The 23,454-nt window shown below is 37.3% G+C and overlaps 2 protein-coding genes across 2 annotated transcripts; one reads left to right on the top strand and one right to left on the bottom strand.

Moving 5' to 3' along the window:
- The first annotated feature begins 13,231 nt into the window (after nt 1–13,231).
- LOC109003367 lies at nt 13,232–14,690 on the top strand. The gene is made up of 2 exons (XM_018981484.2): nt 13,232–13,854; nt 13,978–14,690. Exons 1-2 carry the CDS (start codon nt 13,245–13,247, stop codon nt 14,505–14,507), a joined length of 1,140 nt encoding a protein of 379 aa, XP_018837029.2. The 5' UTR covers nt 13,232–13,244; the 3' UTR covers nt 14,508–14,690.
- A 172-nt stretch (nt 14,691–14,862) lies between these two features.
- LOC118344587 (glutathione S-transferase T3-like) lies at nt 14,863–16,006 on the bottom strand. Its single transcript, XM_035685632.1, has 2 exons — nt 15,566–16,006; nt 14,863–15,468 (listed from the first exon to the last, which is right to left on the bottom strand). Exons 1-2 carry the CDS (start codon nt 16,004–16,006, stop codon nt 14,863–14,865), a joined length of 1,047 nt encoding a protein of 348 aa, XP_035541525.1.
- Between the last annotated feature and the right edge of the window lie 7,448 nt (nt 16,007–23,454).

The following is a 23,454-nucleotide window of genomic DNA, read 5'->3' as shown; positions in this document are numbered from 1 at the left end:
TTACAGCATATTTTATTCTAGAAGCTGCTTGCTGCACTGGAGCATGACTAAGAGGGCTTGCTGTGTGGACTATGAGTTGGAGCTGCAGTGGCTTGCTGTGTTAATTCTAACAGCCCCCCACAAGATGGAGAGTGTATGTCAATAACTCCCATCTTGCGCAATAATGAATAGAATGTTGGAGAATAGAGTGCTTTTGTGAGGATGTCGGCTAACTGGCAAGAAGAGGGTGTGTATGCAGTTGAGATGAGGCCCTCGTGAATTTTATCCCGAATTAGATGACAGTCTAATTCTATATGCTTGGTTCTTTCGTGAAAAACTGGGTTGGAGGCAATGTGGAGAGCAGATCTGCTGTCACAGTGAAGCACGGCTGGTTGAGTGTGTGACACCATGAGATCAGCAAGTAAGTATTTTAACCAAACAAGTTCACAAGAAGTGGCAGCCATGGAACGGTACTCTGCCTTTGCTGAACTACGAGAAATGGTGGTTTGCTTTTTGCATTTCCATGAAATAAGGGACTGCCCAAGGAAGACACAATAACCAGTGGTGGATCTTCTTGTATCTGGACATGATGCCCAATCGGAGTCACAATAAGAGATTAATTGACAAGAAGATGAAGCAGGGAACAACAACCCTTGTCCAGGAGATTTTTTGAGATAGTGCAGCACCTTGTATGCTGCTTGAAGGTGTGGAATCCGAGGGGCACTCATGTATTGACTGAGTGTGATTGTTAAATAGAGAAGTCTCCCAATGAGTCTTCTAAATTATGAGGGGTCATGTAGCAATTGGCCTTCATCCTTGGTGAGTTTGAGTTTCGGGTCCATGGGAATTGAGCTAGGTTTGCAAGCTGTTAAACCAGCATCAGCAAGTATGTCAAGGCAATACTTCCTTTGGCATAATTGAATGCCAGTTGAGTTGCGAGCCACCTCCATACCAAGAAAGTATTTGAATGTACCAAGGTCTTTAATTTTGAATTTTGACTCTAAAAAGGCCTTGAGAGCTGAAATACCGTGAGGATCATTGGAGGCTACAACAATGTCGTCAACATAAACAAGTAGAGCTAGGAAAGATGAACCACTTCTTTTAGTAAACAGACTGTAATCAGCTCTTGATTGAGTAAATCCAAATTGTAATAAAGAGGAAGAGAATTTTGCATACCATTGCCGAGAGGCTTGTTTGAGTCCATACAAGCTTTTGTTTAATTTGCAAACCTTATTTTTTCCTTGAACTGAATATCCAGGGGGTATTTTCATGTAGACTTCTTCCTCCAATTCTCCATGTAAAAATGCGTTATGAACATCGAATTGATGGAGTTTCCAACCTTTAATGGCAGCCACGGCAAGTAAAGTTTTGATTGTAACAAGTTTTGCTACGGGTGAAAAAGTTTCATGGTAATCGAGACCCTCCTCTTGAGTGTAACCCTTGGCAACTAAGCGGGCTTTGTGCCTTTCAATCTTGCCATCCGAATTGTATTTGATTTTGTAAACCCATTTTGAACCAATGGTCTTTTTTCCAATAGGCAAATCAATGACATCCCAAGTTTTGTTCAATTCTAAGGCAGAAATTTCATTATCCATTGCAATACGCCAATCTAAGCTTTTGACAGCTTGTGCATAAGTAGAAGGTTCAATGTGATGGAGTATGGAAATGGCAAAAACAGCATGTTTAGGAGACAACTTAGCATGAGATAGGACAGAATGTAATGGATATAGAAGAGGTGTTAGGGAGTTACCTTTGATCCTTGAGCTTGAGAGGGAAGTAGTGGGTGCAATGACTTGTTGACAAGAATAGTCTTGGAGGTAAGCAGGAGGTTTTTTTTGTCTTTTGGATTTACGGGAAGGGGTATTGGTTTTGGGTAGGTGAGAAGAGTGAGATGGTGTATTTTGGTTAATGAGGTCAGAATGGTTTATGGGAGAGGTGAGATTTGGTAAATCAGGTTCTGTGAGGATATGAGCAGGAAATGAAGCAGTGGCTTGCTGTGGTGGAATATGTGCTGTTGAAGAATCGAGGGGTGATGGTAATTGTGGTGGAGTTGGTTCTGGTGTAGGGTCGAGATGTGATGATAGGGGAGGTGGAGTTGGTTCTGGAGTAGGGTCGATATGTGCTAGTGGTTGAGCTGTAGTGAATGCTGGTGTAGGATCTAAGGATTGTGTTGATGAATGTGCTGAGGGAAGATCAAAATCTGAGTATGGAAAATGTGTGGTGGTATCTGAATTGGGAGGTAGAAACTGAGATGTGGGAAAGGATTGTGAAGTGTGAGATGTAGTTTTATAGGGAAAGATGTTTTCATAAAAAATGACATCTCTGGAATAAAAAATGGATTGATTGAGTAAATCGAATAATTTGTATCCTTTGATGCCAAAAGGATATCCAAGCATGATGCATTTTCTTGCTCGAGAATCAAATTTATGTCTGTTGTGTTTTAGAGTGGATGCATAGCAAAGACAACCGAAAGTTCTCAAGTGTTGGTAGGCTGGTTTGGTTTTGAAAAGCAGTTGGTATGGACTGTTGTTTTGTAAATTAGGTGATGGTGTTCTATTAATGAGATAAGTGGCGGTTAAAATACAATCATTCCAAAAAGATAAAGGAACACCAGATTGGAATTTCAAGGCACGAGCAACATTCAAAATGTGTTGGTGCTTACGTTCTACAACCCCATTTTGTTGGGGGCTTTCAACACAAGTTGTTTGGTGAACAATTCCTTTTTGCATAAAAAAATCAGTCATTGAAAATTCACTTCCATTATCAGAACGAAGGACCTTAAGTTTAGTTTGAAATTGTGTTTCAATTAATGAACAAAAAGATTGAAGTAGAGGTCGAGTTTGTGATTTGTTTTTCATTAAATAGACCCAAGTGGATCTAGTAAAGTCATCAATGATTGTTAAAAAATATTTTGAGCCATCATATGCTAGTTGGGAACAAGGTCCCCAAATGTCACAATGGATGAGATCAAATGGCTTGGAGGCACGGTTGTTACTTAAAGAAAAAGGTAATCTGTGATGTTTTGATAAATGACATGTAGAGCATGGAACAATGGAATTCATAGAGGGAAGAAGATGTAAATCTTTGTTTAATAAAGATAGACGAGAATCAGATAAGTGTCCCATTCTAGAATGCCATAAATTGTGAAGATGTTGTTGAGATGTAATAGCAGCAGAAACAGGTTGATTATTGAAAGGTAAATTGGATAGGATGGATGATAGGGCTGTGAGAGACACTCCTGCCATCCGAAGGTGATAAAGACCATTGACAACCTCACCCTTCCCAATCGTGCTCCAAGAAGAAAGGTCCTGCACATAACACTCATTAGCAAAGAAAACAAGGCAAGAATTGATGTCCTGAGCTAATTTTTTTGCTGAGATGAGATTGTATTTAAAGGATGGAATGCATAAAACATCCTTTAGAGTGAAGACAGAATTAATGTTAACAATGCCTTTGTGAGTAACCTTGGTATAATTACCATTTGGAAAACTGACTTGAAAATCAACTATTGTGGGTGAGGAAGTATAAAAGGAGGTGCAGCAGATCATGTGATCTGTTGCACCGGTATCAATTATCCAAGGAATGTAAGATGAAGATTTTGTATTAGAAGCTAAGAAGCAGGAAGATATACCAGACATGCTTGAAGGAGAAGGGCAGACTGGAGATGGATCGACAGATTGAACCTGATTTGCTGCTGGTTGTGTAGCTTGTGACTGGAGCAAGGCAATAAGATGCTGATATTGTTCCTTAGTTAAACTTGTTTGAGACTTCTCATTGATCTGTTCTTGGGATGAGAGACTAGTTTGGTTGATAGAGAGGTCAGACCCTTTGGATCGAGGGGCAAGTTTATGGCCAGGGGGGTAGCCATTCAATTTGTAACATCTCTCTGCAGTGTGACCAACGAGATGACAGTGTGTACAGGTTGGTTTCTCAAGGTTTGGATTGGCTTTAAAACACTTTTCCAGAGAATGACCTGAAACTTTGCAAAAAATGCAATATAATTTCTCCCGACGTTGAGAGTTAAAAGGTTTGGGAGTATATCGGTTGGATGAATATTGAGTTTTGGTAGCTAAGGCCAAAGTGTCATGGAGATTGGGAGGGTTAGAGATCTGCTTACGTTTCTCTTCCTGTTGAACAAGAGCATAAACTTCAGCTAATGATGGGGTGGGTTTGAGTAGGATAATTTGAGCTTTGATGTTCCCAAATGAGTCATGGAGTCCCATGAGAAATTTCATCATCCAATCACGCTGTTGATTCTCAAGGATAGGTTTCAAGGCACCACATGAGCATGATGGAATAGACTCAAAATTAAGAAGTTCATCAAACAAACCTTTCAATTTGGAGAAGTAAAGACTGACCGAATCATCACCTTGGGTGAGATTGTGAATGGATTGTTTTAATTCATAAATGCGTGGCCCATTATGTTGGGCAAAACGTTGCTCAAGTTCAAGCCATAAATCATAGGCAGTATCAACATAAACAACACTGTTTTTGATTTCAAGGGACATTGCATTTTGGAGCCAAGTGATAACCATGTCATTGCATTCAAGCCATGGTTCTGACAAGGCATCCGTGGAGGAAGGTTTAAGAAAAGTACCATCAATGAACCCTAGTTTCTTCTTGATTCTCAGGGAACGACGCACAGTGCATGCCCAAGAATGATAGTTTTCAACAGTGAGGGGATGATTAGTGAGTAATGTTGCTGGACCATCATTGTGGTTAAGAAAATAGGGACTAGAGGGATCTTTTGGATTGCAGTTGATTTTGGTGGTATTTTCAGTAGTCATCGAAAAACAGAGAAAGGGAGTAAGGAGAGAAAAAAAATGGGGAAGATGACGAGATTTCAGTAGGCTCTTGATACCATGTTGGCTTTGGTAACTTTAGTGCAGCAACAGAGTAATGGAATGCAGAGAATAAGTTTGTTGCAGAAAACAATATGCGCTGCTTGTACTATTGCATTACTTTTTGTAGAGTGCATGGCACTGCCTATTTATAGTAAGTACAAAAGAATAAAGGGAATAACAATCCTAACTAATTTGTACAGTCTGTGCATAACAGAATTACAGCATATTTTATTCTAGAAGCTGCTTGCTGCGCTGGAGCATGACTAAGAGGGCTTGCTGTGTGGACTATGAGTTGGAGCTGCAGTGGCTTGCTGTGTTAATTCTAACAAGCAGGCATGCAATTACTCAGCAAAATAAGTTAATTAGCCGTACGTATAGATCAAGCTCAAGCGTACGTGAAAGTTGAACGTGGTGTCGATCATTTCCCTTCTCATAAACAAAATTATGTAAAATGAATTGATGATCTTATATCTTTTCTCTAACACGCGCACGCACACATATATAATTTTTTACACGCATCCTCGCACTTGATTGTAACAGTACGATGAGTACTGAGTATGACATCAGTAGTATATGCTTTTTTGTGTTAATAAATAAAATCGAGATCGACAAGAATGATCTTGAGTATACTTTACAATATGGTCCATATATACAAGAGGTACTGTGAGTGGTTGGGGGTGGAGGAGACGCTTCTTGTTCATGCACGATGAAATCTAGTACTCACATCTTAAATAATCTTTCGAAAGAAAAGTAGGATTAGTCACAGCATAAACTTGGTTCTTAAGAGAATCATAGGATCTCCTTTCCAAGCTTCAAACCAAAAATTGAATAGCTTTGATCCGATTTTCCAAGAACTTTCATTAAGAGCATCAATATTAGGCAAGAACAACAACTTCCACAATGAAACTTTATAAACTTCAATCACAACTAGCTAGGCCGAGAGATAGGTATGTACGTAACACATATATATGACACGATCGTGTTATATTGGATAAAGTAATACGAAAAATACTCAAATGATTTGTGCATAAAAGTATACCATACATTGCATAAAGATTCTAGAACATCATTTTAGGCAACACATCACCAGGGGCAGATAATTTTCCTCCCATTTTTTCCTATCATTTTCACCCAAACTAGGTAATTTTCATGGCTGGATGTATGCACACATGGTCCCTCCCTTAATTTCTTATAAGCCCTAACAAGATTAATTCTAGAAACCATCATTATTGATGATCTGAACCACGAATATATATATATATATATATATAGACAAACTGAGGAAACTGCATGCATCATGTATTGAAACAGAGAATAGAAAAGAAATTAGAAGATCTTGGCTCGAAGAGGAAGAATTCACCTTTATTCTTTATGATTCTTTTACAAGAAAGTTTGTTTATATATGCAGAGAAACAAGGTGGTAAACAATGAGAAAATTATACATCGTACATCTAACATCTATACACATCACATATCAATATATTAAATACGTAATAGTCTCCCTAAAGATGATGTCTATATATTATGCATACTCATTTTGGATAACAATGACTGAAAAATCTTAGAACATAAAGGCTCGATCATCAAATCAGCAACTTGGTGAACTGAAGCAACAAGTAAAGTAGTTAAGGATCCTTTTTGTAGCTTTTCACGCCCTAAATGACAATTTAACTCAATGTGTTTAGAACATTCATGATAAACTACATTGGTTGCTATGAAAAGTGCAACTTGGTTATCACAAAAAAGAAGTGATGGTTGAGATGAAGTTGATGAAGATCAACAAGCAAGGCACGAATCCAAGTTATTTGACAAGCTGTGTAGGCCATTGACCTATATTCAGCTTTTACAGAGGATCGAGAAAACGTATTTTGTTTCGTGGATTTTCAAGAAACAAGTGATTCACCAATAACAATACAATAACCACTGTTTAAACAACGAGTACCAGGGCAACTAGCCCAATTCGAGTCTAAAAAAGCCTTGATGTGAACATCAGAAGAAGCTGGGAAAAAAAAACCTTGACCAGATGCTAAGCTGAGATATCTAAGAATCTTTAAAGCCACATGTAGATGTGGTACATTAGGATTGTCGTGAAATTGACTTAGATTATGGACTGGATATAAGATATCTGGTCTAGTATGAGAAAGATAAAGTGATCTGCCAATTAATCTTCTACAAGCAAAAATAAATGAAACTAACTCACCATCTTCTTGGATAATTTGGAATGAGTATCCAGAGGAAAAAGGACTGGCTTAGCAGCAAGTAAAATAGGATTGAAATTAACTCAAGAGTATATTTTCTTTGAAACGAAGAAATATCTTTCTGTGAACGTGCAATCTCCATCCCAAGAAAAAACTTGGTAGGGCCTAGGTCTTTCAATTTAAATTGAGCACTTAAAGTATGCTTTTACAGAATCAATTGAAGATAAGTCACTACTATCAAGAAGAATACCATCCATATAAACCAATAAGGCCAAAAATGAGTTGCCTTCCTTTTTAGTGAAAAATAAATAGTCTGCCTTAGATTGTGAGAAACCAATATCAAACAAAACAGATGTAAATTTTTCTAATTCCATTGCTTAGACGCTTATTTCAACGCATACAAGAATTTTATAGTGTGCATAGTTTTGTGTCCCCCTTACTAAGATAACCAGGAGGTGTTTTCATGTAAATTTCGGGCGAGTCTGGGGCATGTGATGAGAAATAAATTTTTTTATCTCATCAAATTTTATCTCATCCCATCTTAATTTCAAACATAATTAAAATACAAAATTTTCAAACTAATCATTAAAACATTTTCAAACTAATCATTACAATTTTTTCAAATTTTTAAATAAAAAACAAAAAACAATTCCAAATTTTTCGAGTCCCAAACAAAAATAATATTAGAAGACTATATTCTTACAATATTTTAACTTTATAATATTTTTTATTCAACTTTTTCTCTATGCTTTCCCAAAACCTAAAAAATACTCAACTCAAACTTCTCACTACTATTCACAAAGTTCTAATCTCATCTCACTCCTCAAACGAGCTGTCTTCCATATAAGAATGCATTATTGACATCTAAATGAAAAAAATGTCAATTATGAATGGCAGCAAGAGACGTACAACACACATATGATTGTAACCAATTTTGCAACAAGTGAGAAAGTTAAAAAAAAAAAAAAATTAAGCCTTCCTTTTGAGTATACCATTTCGCAACAAGTCTTTCCTTATGTCCCTCAATAAACCCAAGTAGACCTAGAATGATCATCAAACAGTAGTAAGAAAATATTTAGAACCAATATTGGCATCATTCTTCAATTTTGGAATGGAGTATTAGGCGAATTGACACTTTACATCAGTGTGTTTGTTTATTTTAGACACTGCATCTACTATTCAAATAAGTAAATAAAAGTCAATTGTTAATGCCAAAAATTGCACAATAGACCGGAAATGAAGAAAGAGTCATCCCCTACCCATGTTGGTATTTCGGACTTTGATACCATCTTTTTCACGTTCATCCCTAAAATAAATAAAAAATAAGCAAATAAAAGTAAATAAAGGGAGACACAAGAATTTACGTGATTCGACATAAAAGCCCGAGTCCACGGGTTGTTGGGGGCGAAATCCACTATATCAGATGATGATTTTACAATGTCTCATAGCCTCACATATCACTCCATACAATGAAAGAATTTAGTCTCAGTTGAGTCTCTCTAGAGAATTGGTGGAGAGTGCATGGAGTGAGTGTGACACCCCCAATCCCCACTTGGGACGAAACGAAGACTTAGAGCGTCGGGACATGCAGCACAAGATTACATACTTCCGATCATGACAGTTAATATGCAATGCATCCTAGTATGCAAGTAGCAGCTTACAATAACCGAAGCGGAAATAAAAGATTAAGGTGAAAAATATGCGAGAATATCTTAAACATCCCAACTTCATTAGATAATCATCATGTTTGAAATACTAAAGTAGCATAAACTTATATACAAAGTCATCTCATTCTCTTAATGCGATCTAAAACATAAAAGACTTGGGTTATGAACATCAAAATTGAGTCCAGCTTCCTGTCCAGATCCAACTCCTCCTCAATCATGCAAATCCAATACTCCACCAATCTCGTCCTGGTCGATTCCTAACACAACTTCTATTATTCTGAGTGGAATGATAGTGGTCCCATAAAATGGTGAGATTTACTTGAAATCTCAGTAAGTTAAAAAACTAACTGATACAAAGATAAATCAATCATTAAAAATGATAGATATGCAATGCATGAGATGTGAATATGGAGACATCTTTTTAAAAATATGGAGACACAAGTTTTTACTCAATAATTAATTTCGTCATCATTTTGAAAAGACATAACTTTTTCATAAAAATTTTATCATAAACTTTTATCATCACAGACTTACATAATTATCTTAATTAATAACATAACGTGCGGTAAAGTCACAGTTCCTCATATGCACTGTGAGTACCTACTGGTGACCGTAGTATATAAGAAACTACGTTGTCTATAGACTCATTCTCAATGCATTGGTAAATATAACATAACATCATAAAATTCATAATGTGTACACCAACCAGCGTTAGGTGTCCTAACATCTTGACTTCGCTTCGGCGTTTTTTAAAAAGAACTCATTCGAAACCTGTTGACAGTTCTTTGTCAACCCAGGGGTTACCACTCCATTATTAAACACTCCAGAGTGGACAGAGGAGTTCCCAGGATAAATCTCCATCCCGGCCTTTGGGGTCGTGACAAAATGATTTTCATGCTATACTTAAAAAATAATATTTTTTCATGACATGTGCATATAAATATGCACTCAATGTGTCATATGTTATGTAAGTATGCACTCAATGTGTCATATAACATGATAATTTATGCTCAAAGTGATAATTGAAGAATAAATGAAACATTTATCAATAATTCATAAGAAATTTATCAAGGTGTAAGTTAAAGGCCAACTTACAAACTTCCAGAAAAATTTGAAATTAGCATCGTAGCTGCGTAAATCGTGTGTCTACTAAGTTAGGATTAATACTCTTATGGATAGGTTCAAAATCAAAGGCTTCAAAATTGGATATTTACAAAAAAATACCCCTAGACTTTCAAAAATTGCCATTTACGCCCCAAATTTTCATTAATTGCAAACGAATTCCAAATTTAACCAAATTTCATGGACTTCATATTTTTTGCATTCTACAACCATCTATGCCATTATATTTTCAAAATTTAAAGTGGAACTTGTCCAATTAGTCTCAACCCGTGGCATGCGTCCTAGTTGATGCCTATGTATATTTTCAACTATTGATCCCAATGAATGCATGCATATGAGATTGTATTTAATCATTAATGATCACTAACATATTTAGGGACATTATGAAGTCTAATCCTTGAGTAATATAGTTCATCCCAACACTTAATCAAAGCTAAGAAATCCTTAATCACCAATAAAGTTCATCCCAACACTTAATCAAAGCTAAGCTAAAACCAATTCATGCTTGATGATCAAAACAAGATAGATTTAAAACCAATCATGACATGTTTCTAATCACAAACTTAACCTTCCATAATCATGTTAGGATATTGATAGATCATATCAAATCATCCTTAGGACATGCCATAGCTAAATTTCCAATTAAAAACATTCAATCACTCAAACATTCCTTTAATTGACCCAGTTTTGCATTAAGTATCATAACATTCTCACAACTCAACCAAATTCCATACCAACACTTAGAAACAAAACTTGACATGATAGCTAAGATCAAAAGGAAGTAAACTTACAAATTTCGTGGCCTTCCAAGCACTCTAGATAGCCTTACACAAGAACACTAAAAAACTCACCAAAATTCACTCGGTTTGCACTCTTGTGATCTCTAAGAGGGGGAAATGCTCTCAAGGCTCAAGATGATGCTTGGAGCTTTGGTGTGGATGAAATGAGAAGGGGAGGGAAGTATTTATAGGTGGCCAAGGGGTGAGGGACGTTGGCTTGGGTGCTTGGTGATTGGGTGAAGTGGAAGGTGCTTAAACTGGAAAATTTTCAGATTTGCTTGCATGAGCTTAGGTGACTTGTGCAGAATGGAATATTGCCCTAAATCACCATCATTTCCTCTCCACAGTAGCTACAAGGATCCTGTAGATGACTGCAGGTCGTGGGGCAGCATTTGGATGGCAGAAGATCCCTCAAACCACTCTTGAAAATAGGTGGATGAAGGTGGTTTTGTGGTGGCAGAAAATCAGTTCAGTTTTGGATCTTTTTGGACAGCAAAAATGAGTCAAAATCCTTCATGATGTTCATGTGACTTCTTGGTGATTGGTTGGAGAAGGAGGTGGCATGGGGCGGTGGTGCAAACCATGGAAGAAGGCTGGTTCAAACTCAATCCAATTGGTTCCTACACAAACTAGACCAAGGTGCACCCGGTTTGGTTCTTTGAGTTGGTTGATTCAACCAATTTCATCCAAGGCTCAAAATGAGTGTCTCATAAGGTGTTTAAGGACCATATTAACCTTGAGGATAAACCACAAAAATGTTGGACCACAAAAATGTTGGACCCAAGGCCAAAACAATCCAAGCATTACAAAGGGCAATGCATAAAACCGATTGAAGCATGGTTTGGGCTTGTTATGTCATTTTTCTTAATGACTTGTGGAATGGTTTAGCTAGGGTTTTAACATGGTCTAATCATGGTTTAAGTGAGCATTAATTCAAGAAAATTTGAATTAAAAAGTTTAAGAAAATATTAAGCATGATTAAGCTTTAAAGCATAGCTTAAAGTGCAGTAACCTCAAGTATGATAGTTAATGGCCTTAGCAAATTTTTAAAACTTAATTTGGGTACTTTGAGTGTGATTTGGGCTAAAGGAAACCAATGGTATGGTGTTTTGGGCCTTTGGTCTTTGAATAGTAAAATGAGTCCAAACATGACTTTGGCCCATATAGGCTTGAAAAGGGCGAAGGGTCCAATCCACACCAAAGGCCTTACGCCTTGTTATACTTGGGCCAAGACTAGCCTTCATTTCCTAACTGCTTGGTTTAAGATTTTTTTTTCTTGGGCTAGGCCCATGAATGCACTTGGGTCCTAAAAAGCCTCACCAAAATTACTAATGGGCTTGCCTCTCTAACCCTTAGCTCATTAACACTAAGTACCAACATTAATGTTAATCGCACTATCAACCTTAATGAAAGTGATTAACAAAATAAAAATAAAAACCAAATCTAGAATACTTAAGGGTAAATCAAGAGTTAATTAAGCGGGGTGTTATAGTGAGCCTTCCAAATTTGTGGGGGACTGGCTCCTTATATAGAGGTTATTTCCATGGAGTCATAGAGTCCATCTTGAATTGTGATATCTTTTCCGTTTAAGAGTCTGAGCCAACTTCTTTGTCTTATCTCTTTTCTGCTTGATGTTTTGACTTTATCTCTTCCCTTAGTGATAGATTTCCAGAGGGTTTGACCCAGTCAATTTAATCCCTAACATATATGCTCTTGATTTTTCAGGTCAACATGTTTATCAGGAAGGCCTTGAGAATCTTCAAGTCAACCGTGGTGGAGGAGGCAACCTGCAGAAAAAGAAATTCTGGTAGCTGGTTCATAGTTTTTCACTGTTATGAAATGGAGATCTCCATAAGTGGTCCTCAAGAAGAAATTGTAAAATTTGTAGTAAGGGCCTTCGAGGATGAGCCTTTGTGAAGTTTGTTTGTAAGAACATTTGCATAGTGATTGTATGTGAATGTTTATCGTTTGTAAGAGCATCCCCATCCGGATGCCTAAAATTTTCTCTAAATTTTAGCTAAAAAGTACACTCCCTATAATTTTATCCTAAATTTTACTCATTTTCATAAAACCTTCTACATCCCATTCCCTATCCTTTCTCTATTCTATTAAAATAATATTCTTCTATTCTTTCTTTATTATTTTTTTCTCTCACTTCCATTTCCATTTTTAACTACTAACTATTTTGTCTTATTCTCTTATTTTCAAATATCACATTTTATAAATATTTATACGATTTTTTTTACAGATACAATATTATTTTTCAATTCAATATCGATATTAAAAATAATAATTTTTTTAAATATGTGCATTTTTCGTTTATTGATGATAAATATTTTGCAGAATAGTATAACGGTAACATTTTTAATTCGTTCTGATTAGTACACACGCTTTGTCATTTATCAAACGGTAACATTTTTTGTCTCTTCTCCAACGGTAACTTTTTTTGTCTTTTCTCTAACGGTAACTTTTTTTGTCTTTTCTCTAACGGTAACTTTTTTTGTCTTTTCTCTAGCGGTAACTTTTTTTGTCTTTTCTTCAACGTTAACATTTTGTGTCTTATATGTAACGGTAACTTTGTTATCTATAAATACGCATTTTTGTTGCATTCACATTCTAAAAAATCGAAGTCTCATCTCTAACTCTCTTCATTAAATGGCTCGTTCTTTCTTTCGCAAATTACTTACATACTTGTCATCTGATGATGAGCTAGATGCTGTTATTAATGCCGAGGCTGATGGAGAGTCATCGAGACATCATGGCAATCGCCAACCTCGTAAGTTTCTTCGGCGTGATCATATTCAAGGGCATGAGTGCCTTTTTCGTGACTATTTCTCAGAAAATCCAGTATATCCCTCCAATCTATTTCGAAGGAGATTTCGGATGAGTCGTCCCTTATTTCTCCGTATCCTAAATGAGGTAGAGGTTTACGAGCCGTACTTCGTCCAGAGAAGAGATAATGCCGGAAGACTTGGTTTATCTTCTATGCAAAAGATAACCGCAGCACTTAGAATGCTGGCCTATGGGGTTACTGGAGATTTTATGGATGAATACATACGTATTGGAGAAAGCACCGCAATGGAGAGTCTCAAAAAATTTTGCAAGACAATCGTAACTATTTTTTCAGATGAATATTTGCGGTCTCCAAATGCCAATGATATTGCTCGATTGCTTGTTGTTGGTGAACAACGGGGATTCCCAGGAATGCTAGGAAGCATTGATTGCATGCATTGGAAGTGGAAAAATTGTCCCGCTGCCTGGAAAGGTATGTACTCTGGCCACATCCGTGAACCAACTATTATTTTAGAAGCAGTTGCTTCATATGATCTTTGGATATGGCATGCATTTTTTGGTATGCCCGGTTCACATAACGATATTAATGTGCTAGAGAGATCTTTTATTTTCACGGAACTTGCTCAAGGGCGTGCTCCACCAGTCAATTACACAATCAATGGCAACGACTACACTATGGGATACTACCTTGCCGATGGTATTTATCCTAAGTGGTCAACGTTTGTGAAGACGATTCCATCACCCCAAGGGAATAAGAAGAAAAACTTTGCCAGAGCACAAGAATCTGCAAGAAAAGATGTCGAGCGTGCCTTCGGAGTACTTCAACAACGATTTGCAATCGTTCGTGGACCTTCCCGATTATTCAAAGTCAATGACCTAACAAATATAATGAAAACATGTGTTATTCTACATAACATGATCATTGAGGACGAGCGTGATGATAGTCAGGGTTTGAACAAGGAGTACGATCAACTTGATGATGATATTCCAGAATTGTCGCGCAATCCAACAAATGAGTTTATGAACTTCATTCAGCGCCATCATGAAATTAGGGATAGCTCGACACATCATCATCTACAAGCAGATTTAATTGAACATCACTGGCAATTTCATTCCCAACAATAGAAGAGAAGGTTGTGTTGGAGTCTCTATTTTATCATTAGTAGCGACGGTGTATTTCAAGTTTCTAGAATTTTCATTCCAAAAAACATGTTTGGTTCAAGAAAATGCAGTTTAAGTTATTGTAATATTTTCATTATCTGTAATAGTTTAAGAATTTGTAATGTCGAGTTGTAATCAAGAAATATCGTTCCATGGATGATTTAAATTTGACGATCACGTTTTCTATCTTCTTAATAAAACTTTGCAAACGTACAAATTATATAATACAATAAACGCAGAAAAGTGCCATAAACGAGTGGTTCATAATATACATCACATTTATGTGCTGAATAAATGTTTAGTTACAAAAAAAAAAGCCTTAATCTGAGGATGCAGTGCGTCGCGCCAATATCTCTCTTTGAAGTTGCTGGAAATATACTTGCTGAACTTCATTTAACGTACTCACATCGAGCAACATTATGCGCTCCTCTCTCTCCAACCGGGCGATTTCCAGTTTCTCCGCCTCCAACCTCAATCTCTCATCCTCTTGTCTAGTTTTATTTTCCTCCATTTCTCGTTCATATGCCATCTTCTCCGCCTTGAGTCGGAAAAATTCTTTCTCCTGAGCACGTGACTCCTCTAGGAGAGTATATCTTTTCTTGCTGAGCTCCACAAGCTCTTCTGAGGCTCTGCCTTGGGCCTTACGTTTTCCTTTCTCAGCTTTTCTTCCTATTGGCCTATCCAAATCGATGACATCATTAGTTTCCATATTCTCGCCCTCTGTACCACCCACTGAATCAATGGGTGAATTAGTTGCCATGGATGATGTACGCGAATATGTAGGGGACATCGTCGACCTTCGCTTTGTCCCGTCTTTTGTGCAACGCTGATTCCATTTCGGCTGGTCTTTCAATAGCTGCCAACAATGCTCGAACTGAAAGGTTGTTTTCTCAAGCGATTGGTACATGACCTTCGCTTTGTCAAACTTCCAATTCAAAATGAAAATCAAATAATTAACCAACCCAAAATGCAGATAAAGGGAACATAATGAATATAAATAATAATTAAGTGGATGCTTATACCTTGTCTTGCTCAGTCATGCCACTTTGATTCAGCCCTTCAACTTGGGCGAGTTTAGCACAAAATTTGTTCGTCGCCTTTTGAATGGCAGACCACCGATGTATTAAGGACCCAACACTTCGCTCATTTGTACTTTCTTTATAATCATTGAAGTATTGACTAACTTTTTCCCAAAGTTGGGCATGTTTTTGGTCCGTTCCTTGGATGGCATCAATGCTACTATTCAGCCATGCGGAGACAAGTAACTTGTCTTCCTCGGGGGTGAAGTTTGCACCCCTGGCTGATTTTCTTTGAGAGGGGGGAGGATCTACTTGGGGCGGGGGTGGAGAGTCATCCAAAGTCACTGGATGTTGTTCACCTTGACCAACATAAATGTGGTCAAGTTCAGGCTCCTGAGTCAGGAGGCTAGTGAAGAACATATTTCCATGCTCTCCTGAGTCCATCTCTAAAAATTTGTAAACATAAAACATGTAATACACATGTTAGAAAATTAAGAACTAAATTTGCAAGTGATTTTTGTAGCCGGCTCAGGAATCATATGGCAACGTATGACGACACACTTGGCACATATACTTGCATGGTTGCAACAACCGGTTGCCACTATTTATCGGCCATCCGGGTTACCATGCCATGGAGGTGTGTGCCAAAGTGTTTTATCACCATGATCGGATTGTCTCATCATCACAGCCGAAGGGTTAAGACAACTCAGATCCAATAAAAAATTTAGTTTGAAAACGTAAAAATAAGAGCATTCCCATCCACTTCCCTAAACACTCGTGTGTTTTAAATGTGGCTCAGAATGGGTTACAAAATTTACATCATGTGTGAGAGATGAGCCCAACATCAAATGGCTGCAAAACCTTACCCAAACCCCATGTGCCTTTTGTGAAAACAATTACAAACTGCAGTATGATCATTCGGGTAAGGATTACCCCGCCATCTCAATGGGGCCCATTAACACTTATGAATTATCTTACTAAACCCCATCATCATAGCCCAACAGTCGACATGCAGCCCCCTCCCTCCCTCCCCCACAAGTAATAATTATTCATCAGTACTAAACACTGCAAAGGTCCCAATAGCACAGACAGATTCACAGCCAGGGGTTAGAGAAGGAAATTCCAATACTAAACAGCATGCAAAGTGCATAAGAACATAAAAACAGATTTTATCTGTGTCAAACCAACAGAGTTTAGTCCATGGGAACAATAATTAAAGAGATAACAGTAGCTCAAACCAGCAAACACATGCCACAAACTCAGATTAAATAACTGGTATGAGGTAGGATTAAAAATTGAAGAGAGTATAAGCTAGCAGAAAATTAGGGAGTATAGGATTAAATAACAGAAAATTAAAGAGAGTATAGGATTAAATAACAGAAAATTGAAGAGAGTATAGGATTAAATAACAGAAAATTAAAGAGAGTATAAGATTAAATAACAGAAAATTGAAGAAAGTGTAGGAACAGAAAATTGAAGAGAGTATAGGATTAAATAACAGAAAATTAAAGAGAGTATAAGATTAAATAACAGAAAATTGAAGAAAGTGTAGGAACAGAAAATTGAAGAGAGTATAGGATTAAATAACAGAAAATTGAAGAGAGTACTTCATTTAAATAACAGAAAATTGAAGAGAGTATAGGATTAAATAACAGAAAATTGAAGGGAGTATATGCTTATACCTTTGTATGAAAAATTGATGCACAAAGCACAATCAATAATCAGTTAATGTCATTAAAAATGGCTTTGTATGTGTGGTGATCAGAGGAGGACATATATCATTCGGGTGGCTTTGTATGGACATAAACCATTAAAGTTTAATAATACACAACATGTTTGTCTCCATTATATGGATTATGGGGGGCAAAAACAGCACAAACCAAAGGTATATAGCCATATGTACCCAAACATATATGGTCATTGACAAAATACAAATTATATAACAAGAAATATTCATTATAGTCATGTTGAATGATACAAGAAATGTATCATGTTGAAGTATAAATTCCTAAACACATACAAGTAATATTTTTCATAGAGAGTCATTTAACAAAAATACTACAAACCAACAAGGGAGCTCAAAGCTGGTAATGACAAAATGACAGTAATAGTGCTATAAAAAATAACACCATTTGGTCTCATTGGACAACATAACCAACTGGATTATGGTAAATGATTCAAAGGGAAAAAGAGTCGGGCCATACAAAAATGGGGAGTTTTCATACGCACTCAGCTTCAGGAATTAATGGCCAAATGATGCACAACACTCCACACAAGCTCCACAAAGCAGAGCAATGTCTGAGATTTATCCATTAAGAACAATAAAGTAACTGTGCCGTGAATGATAGATGATAAAAATTGTTCATTCAAACCGCAGAGCACCCAATAAAATGCAGTGTTTGTATATAGCAGCAAGTCGATTGATAAAATAGCACTAAGAAGTCGATAAATCCAGGAACAAAATCCAACCACGGCAGATACATGCATTCTAAATCCAGTGAATATGGGTCACAGATCCATGAATATTCATGCCCTAGAGTAGTAATTGAAATCTAGGGTTCTCGGATTTCAAGTGGCAAAACTGACAAATACAATAGATCATAACAATAAAACTCGAAAATATATCAAATTCACCATGGAAAGAGGCTCAGTTTGTTCAATCTCTGCGAGAGAGGACAGAGTCCATCCATGGAGAGAAGAAGAGGGCGCGAGTTTCACAGAGAAGAGAAAACTTACATTCCTGTGGAGTCGATGAAGAGAAGACACCGTAGATGGTGGCAGACGGGGCGAGAGAGGGCCTCCTTCACGAACGAGGGCGATCGAGAGGGAAGAGAGGAACACGCGGGACGGAAGGGCAACAGATTTGGGGTTCGGGCGTTTTGGGGATGTACAGTGGTTCCCCAAATATGGGGAACGACTGTAGATACCCGAAAAGTAATCCCTAATTTAGGGAATGGGATGGGAGGCGCCAAACTCGTAAACCCTAAATTTCATCTCTAAATTTTAGAGATAACAGTGTTTTACGCATCCGGATGGGGATGCTCTAAAGTGCGTATATTTTTGTGCCTTGTGATCGTTTTTGGGTTTTTAGTGGCCTCAAGGGATTTTGCTCCGTGATCTAATCTTTTTGTTGGAGTTTCTCCGTTTTGATGTAGATGTAAGAGTTTGTTTGTAGTATCCCGTGCTTAAGAGGTTAGGGTGCCTCTCGACCCTCTCGGTTTGGGGCATCGGATGAGACATAAGTAGTCTGCCTTAGATGAAAACACCTCTCGACCACCTAGTTGCCTTCCTTTTTAGCGAACAATAAGTAGTCTGCCTTAGATTGTGAGAAACCAATATCAAACAAGATAGATGCAAATTTCTAATTCCATTGCTTAGACACTTGTTTCAATCCATACAAGAATTTTGTAGTTTGCATAGTCTTGTGTCCCCCTCACTAAGATAACCTGAAAGTGTTTTCATGTAAATTTCGGGTAGGTTTGGGGCATTGGATGAGACATAAATTTTTAATCTCATCTCATTTTATCTAATCTCATCTTATTTTCAAACATAATTCAAATAAAAAAATTTTCAAACTAATCATTACAATTTTTTAAAATTTTTAAATTAAAAACAAAAAACAATTCCAACTTTTTCAAATCTCAAGCAAAAATAATATTATAAGACTATATTCTTACAATATTTTAACTTTATAATATTTTTTATTCAACTTTTTCTCTTTCCTTTCCCAAAACCTAAAAAGTACTCAACTCAAACTTCTCACTACTATTCACAAACTATTTTATTACTATTCACAAAATTCATATCTCATCTCACTCCTCAAACGTGCCGCCTTCCATATAAGAATGCATTATTGACATCTAAATGAAAATAAAATGCCAATTATGAATGGCAACAAGAGACAACACACATATGATTGTAACCATTTTTGCAACAAGTGAAAAAGTTAAAAAAATAATAATCCAAGCCTTCCTTTTGAGTATACCATTTGGCAACAAGTCTTGCCTTATGTCCCTCAATAGAACCATCAACATTGTGTTTAATTTTATAGACCCACTTGCAACCTAGAAGAATTTTGTTTTAAGGGAATGTTGTTAAAACCCAAGTGTTATTAGATTCTAGTGCAGATAATTCTGCAAACATAACATCTTGCCAATGAGAATGCTTAACAACTTGGTGATAGAAGGTAGGTTTCAAATCAAAAGATATAGCTATAGTAAAGGCTCTAAGTGATGGAGACAATTTAGAGTAAGATAGTACATCAGAAATGCTATATTTGTTACTTAAATATAGAGCATAATCTTCAGAAAATGTAGGAGAGCTAGAACCAGTCAATTTACAATGATAACTTTGCAGGTACCCAGGTGTCGTATGCTGTCGATTTGACCTTCTAAGAGGTGGAAAATGAATTTCATCATGTAGAGATGGGATATTTATAGTGTCTGAAGTAATTGGATCAACAAAATTTTTTGAGATTGAAGAGGTTTAGAATATGTGAAGCTTTTAGTACAATCAGGAATGAATTTAGGAAGAACAACATGATTTTCCTTAGATATTGGCAAGTTAGAATTTGAAGAAGTGGATTGAGAACGAAAAGGGAAAATAGATTCATGAAAAATTACATCTCTGGAAACAAAAAATGTATGAGATTTGATATCAAAAAGTTTATATCCTAGTGTACCAAAAGGATGTTATACAAAAATGCATTTTCTTGCCCTAGAAGAAAATTTTAATGTGTTTTGGGTAAGAGTGGAAGCATGACCCAAACAACCAAAATTCCTCAAAAAATGGTTGTATGATGGAATTGAGGTTTAAAAGATCTCATGTGGAGATTTATTGTTTAGGATTGAGGACGAAATACAATTTATAAGATAAGTGGAAGTAATGATACATTCTCCCAAAAACTTTAAGGGTACATTTGACTGAAATGTTAATACTCTTGCTACATTTAGTAAGTGCTGATGTTTTCTTTCAACTATAGAATTTTGTTGAGGTGTCTCAACACATGAGACTTGATAAATGATTCCTCTTTAGGAGAAAAAATCTAACATTTTAAATTCTAAGCCATTATCTCTTCTTACATATTGTACTTTTGTTCCAAATTGTGTGTCAATGATTGTAGAAGGAAATGAATAGTCCTAACTTCAGACTTTAATTTCAACAAATGAACCCAAGTAGACCTAGAATGATCAACAAACAATAGTAAGAAAATATTTGGAACCAATATTGGCATCATTCTTCAATTTTGGAATGGAGTATTAGGCCAAATTGACACTTTACATCAGTGTATTTGTTTATTTTAGATACTGCATCTACTATTCAAATAAATAAATAAAAGCCCATTGTTAATGCCAAAAATTGCACAAAAGACAGGAAAGGAAAAAAGAGTCATCCTCTATCCACGTTGGGGATTAGGACTTCGATACAGTCTTCTTCACGTTCATCCATGAAATAAATAGTAAATAAGCAAATAAAAGTAAATAAAATGAGACACAAGAATCTACGTGGTTCGGCATAAAAGCCCAAGTCCACGGGTTGTTGGGGGCAAAATTCACTATATCAGGTGATGAATTTACAATATCTAGTAGCCTCACATATCCCTCGATACAATGGAAGAATTTAGTATCAGGAGAGTCCCTCTAGAGAATTGGTGGAGAGTGCATGGAGTGAGCCTCCCAAATTTGTGGGGGAGTGACTCCTTATATAGAGGTTATTTCCATGGAGAGATAGAGTCCAACTTGAATTGTAATATCTTTTCCGTTTAAGAGTCTGACCCAACTTCTTTATCTTATCTCTTTCCTGCATGATATTTTGACTTTATCTCTTACCTTAGTGATAGATTTCCAGAGGGTTTGACCCAGTCAATTTAATCCCTAACAGATTCTCTTGATTTTTACGTTTAACTTGTTTATCAGGAAGGCATTGAGAATTTTCAAGTCAATCGTGGTGGAGGCAAGCTGCAAAAAAAGAAATTCTGGTAGATGGTTCATAGTTTTTACTGTTATGCAATGGAGATCTCCATTAAGTTGTCCTTAAGAAGAAATTGTAAAATTTGTAGTAAAGGCCTTCGAGAATGGGCCTTTCTAAAGTTTGTTTGTAAGAACATCTACGTAGTGATTGTATGTGAATGTTTATCTTTAGTAAAGTGCGTATATTTCTGTGCCCAGTGATCATTTTTGGGTTTTCAGTGGTCTCAATCGATTTTGCCCCGTGCTGTGATCTTTTTGTTGGTGTTTCTCCATTTCGATGAAGATGTAAGAGTTTGTTTGTAGTATCCCGGGCATAAGTGGTCAGGGTGCCCGTCGACTCCCTAGATCCATTTTAGGCGGTTGCTGAACCTGTCGACTCGTTCCCAAAAGAGACACTCGGATGTGAGTGTAGCGGGAGAAGGTGTTAAAGGGAGATCCCTCGACGGTTTTAATCTTTAAGTAGTTGGCTAGTTGGAGATCCCCTCGACCATGTCACCTTTTGGTGATAAGATGTTAACAGGAGATCCATCACCTGTTTTAACCTTTAAGTATTAGGCTAGTGGGCGATCCCTCGACCACGTCACCTTTTGGCGAGAAGGTGTTAACGGGAGATCCCTCCACCGTTTTAACATTTAAGTATAAGGCTAGTGGGAGATCTTTTGATCACATCACCTTTTGGCGAGAAGGTGTTAACGGGAGATCCCTCCACCGTTTTAACCTTTAAGTATAAGGCTAGTGGGAGATCTTTTGACCACATCACCTTTTGACGAGAAGGTGTTAACGGTAGATGCCTCGAACATTTTACTTTTAAGTATTAGGCTAGTGGGAGATCCCTCGACCACGTCACCTGTTAATGGGAGATCATTCGATCGTTTTAACCTTTAAGTATTCGGCTAGTAGGAGATCTCTTGACCACGTTACCTTTTGGTGAGGAGGTGTTAACGAGATATCCCTCGACTATTTCAACTTTTAAGTATTAAGCTAGTAGAAAATCTCTCGCCCACGTCACCTTTTGGTGAGAAGGTGTTAACTGGAGATCCCTCGATAGTTTTAACCTTTAAGTATTAGGCTAGTGGAAGATCTCTCGACCGCGCCACCTTTTGGTGAGAATGTGTTAACAGGAGATCCCTCGACCATTTTACTTTTAAGTATTAGACTATTGGAAGATCCCTCGACCACGTCACCTTTTGGTGAGAAAGTGTTAACGGGAGATCTCTCAACCGTTTTAACCTTTAATTATTAGGCTAGTGGGAGATTCCTTGACCACTTCACATTTTGGCGAGAAGGTGTTAACGAGAGATCTCTCAACCGTTTTAACCTTTAAGTTTTAGGCTAGTGGGAGATCCCTAGACCACTTCATTTTTTGGCGAGAATGTATTAACGAGAGATTGCTCGACCGTTTTAACCTTTAAGTATAAGGCGAGTGGGAGATCACTCAACCGTTTTAACCTTTCAGTATTAGGCTAGTGGGAGATCCCTCGACCGCATCACATTTTGGCAAGAAGGTGTTAATGGGAGATCTCTTGACCGTTTTACCTTTAATTATTGGGCTAGCGGGAGAGTGCCTCTTCTGTGTAAGCCCGGCGATGCGAGTGTAGCGGAAGATGCCCTCTACCGTGTAACTCTAGCGATGGGTGGAGTGGGAGATGCCCTCGATCGCGTAACCCTGGCGATGCGAGTGCAGCAGGAAATGCCCTCAACAGTGTAACTCTGGCGATGGGTGTAGTGGGAGAGTGCCTCGACCACGTAACCCTTTGAGGTGGGGGACAAAGCTCTACAAGAATCTGTGGCGGGAGCTAGAGATTGATCGTACCAACAAAAACAAACATATTAGGTTAAATAATCCAAATCACATGCTTGAAATTTGAAAACCTGGTTCATCCCACTTGAGTGGTGAAGGCTGGTGACACAAGGGCAACATCC

Source organism: Juglans regia, chromosome 14 (assembly GCF_001411555.2).
Source record: "Juglans regia cultivar Chandler chromosome 14, Walnut 2.0, whole genome shotgun sequence".
NCBI classification, from domain to species: domain Eukaryota; kingdom Viridiplantae; phylum Streptophyta; class Magnoliopsida; order Fagales; family Juglandaceae; genus Juglans; species Juglans regia.
Note: the sequence above shows the minus strand (reverse complement) of the source record. Positions and strands in the feature narration are given on the sequence as shown.

What these genes read in the sequence shown, in the direction of transcription:
- LOC118344587 (XM_035685632.1), bottom strand. Translation starts at nt 16,006, where the DNA reads ATGGACTCAGGAGAGCATGGAAATATGTTCTTCACTAGCCTCCTGACT. An exon ending in GCATGACTGAGCAAGACAAG is followed by an intron (nt 15,469 to 15,565) that starts GTATAAGCATCC and finishes TTGAATTGGAAG; the next exon opens with TTTGACAAAGCGAAGGTCAT.
- LOC109003367 (XM_018981484.2), top strand. Translation starts at nt 13,245, where the DNA reads ATGGCTCGTTCTTTCTTTCGCAAATTACTTACATACTTGTCATCTGAT. An exon ending in TTGTCCCGCTGCCTGGAAAG is followed by an intron (nt 13,855 to 13,977) that starts GTATGTACTCTG and finishes TTAATGTGCTAG; the next exon opens with AGAGATCTTTTATTTTCACG.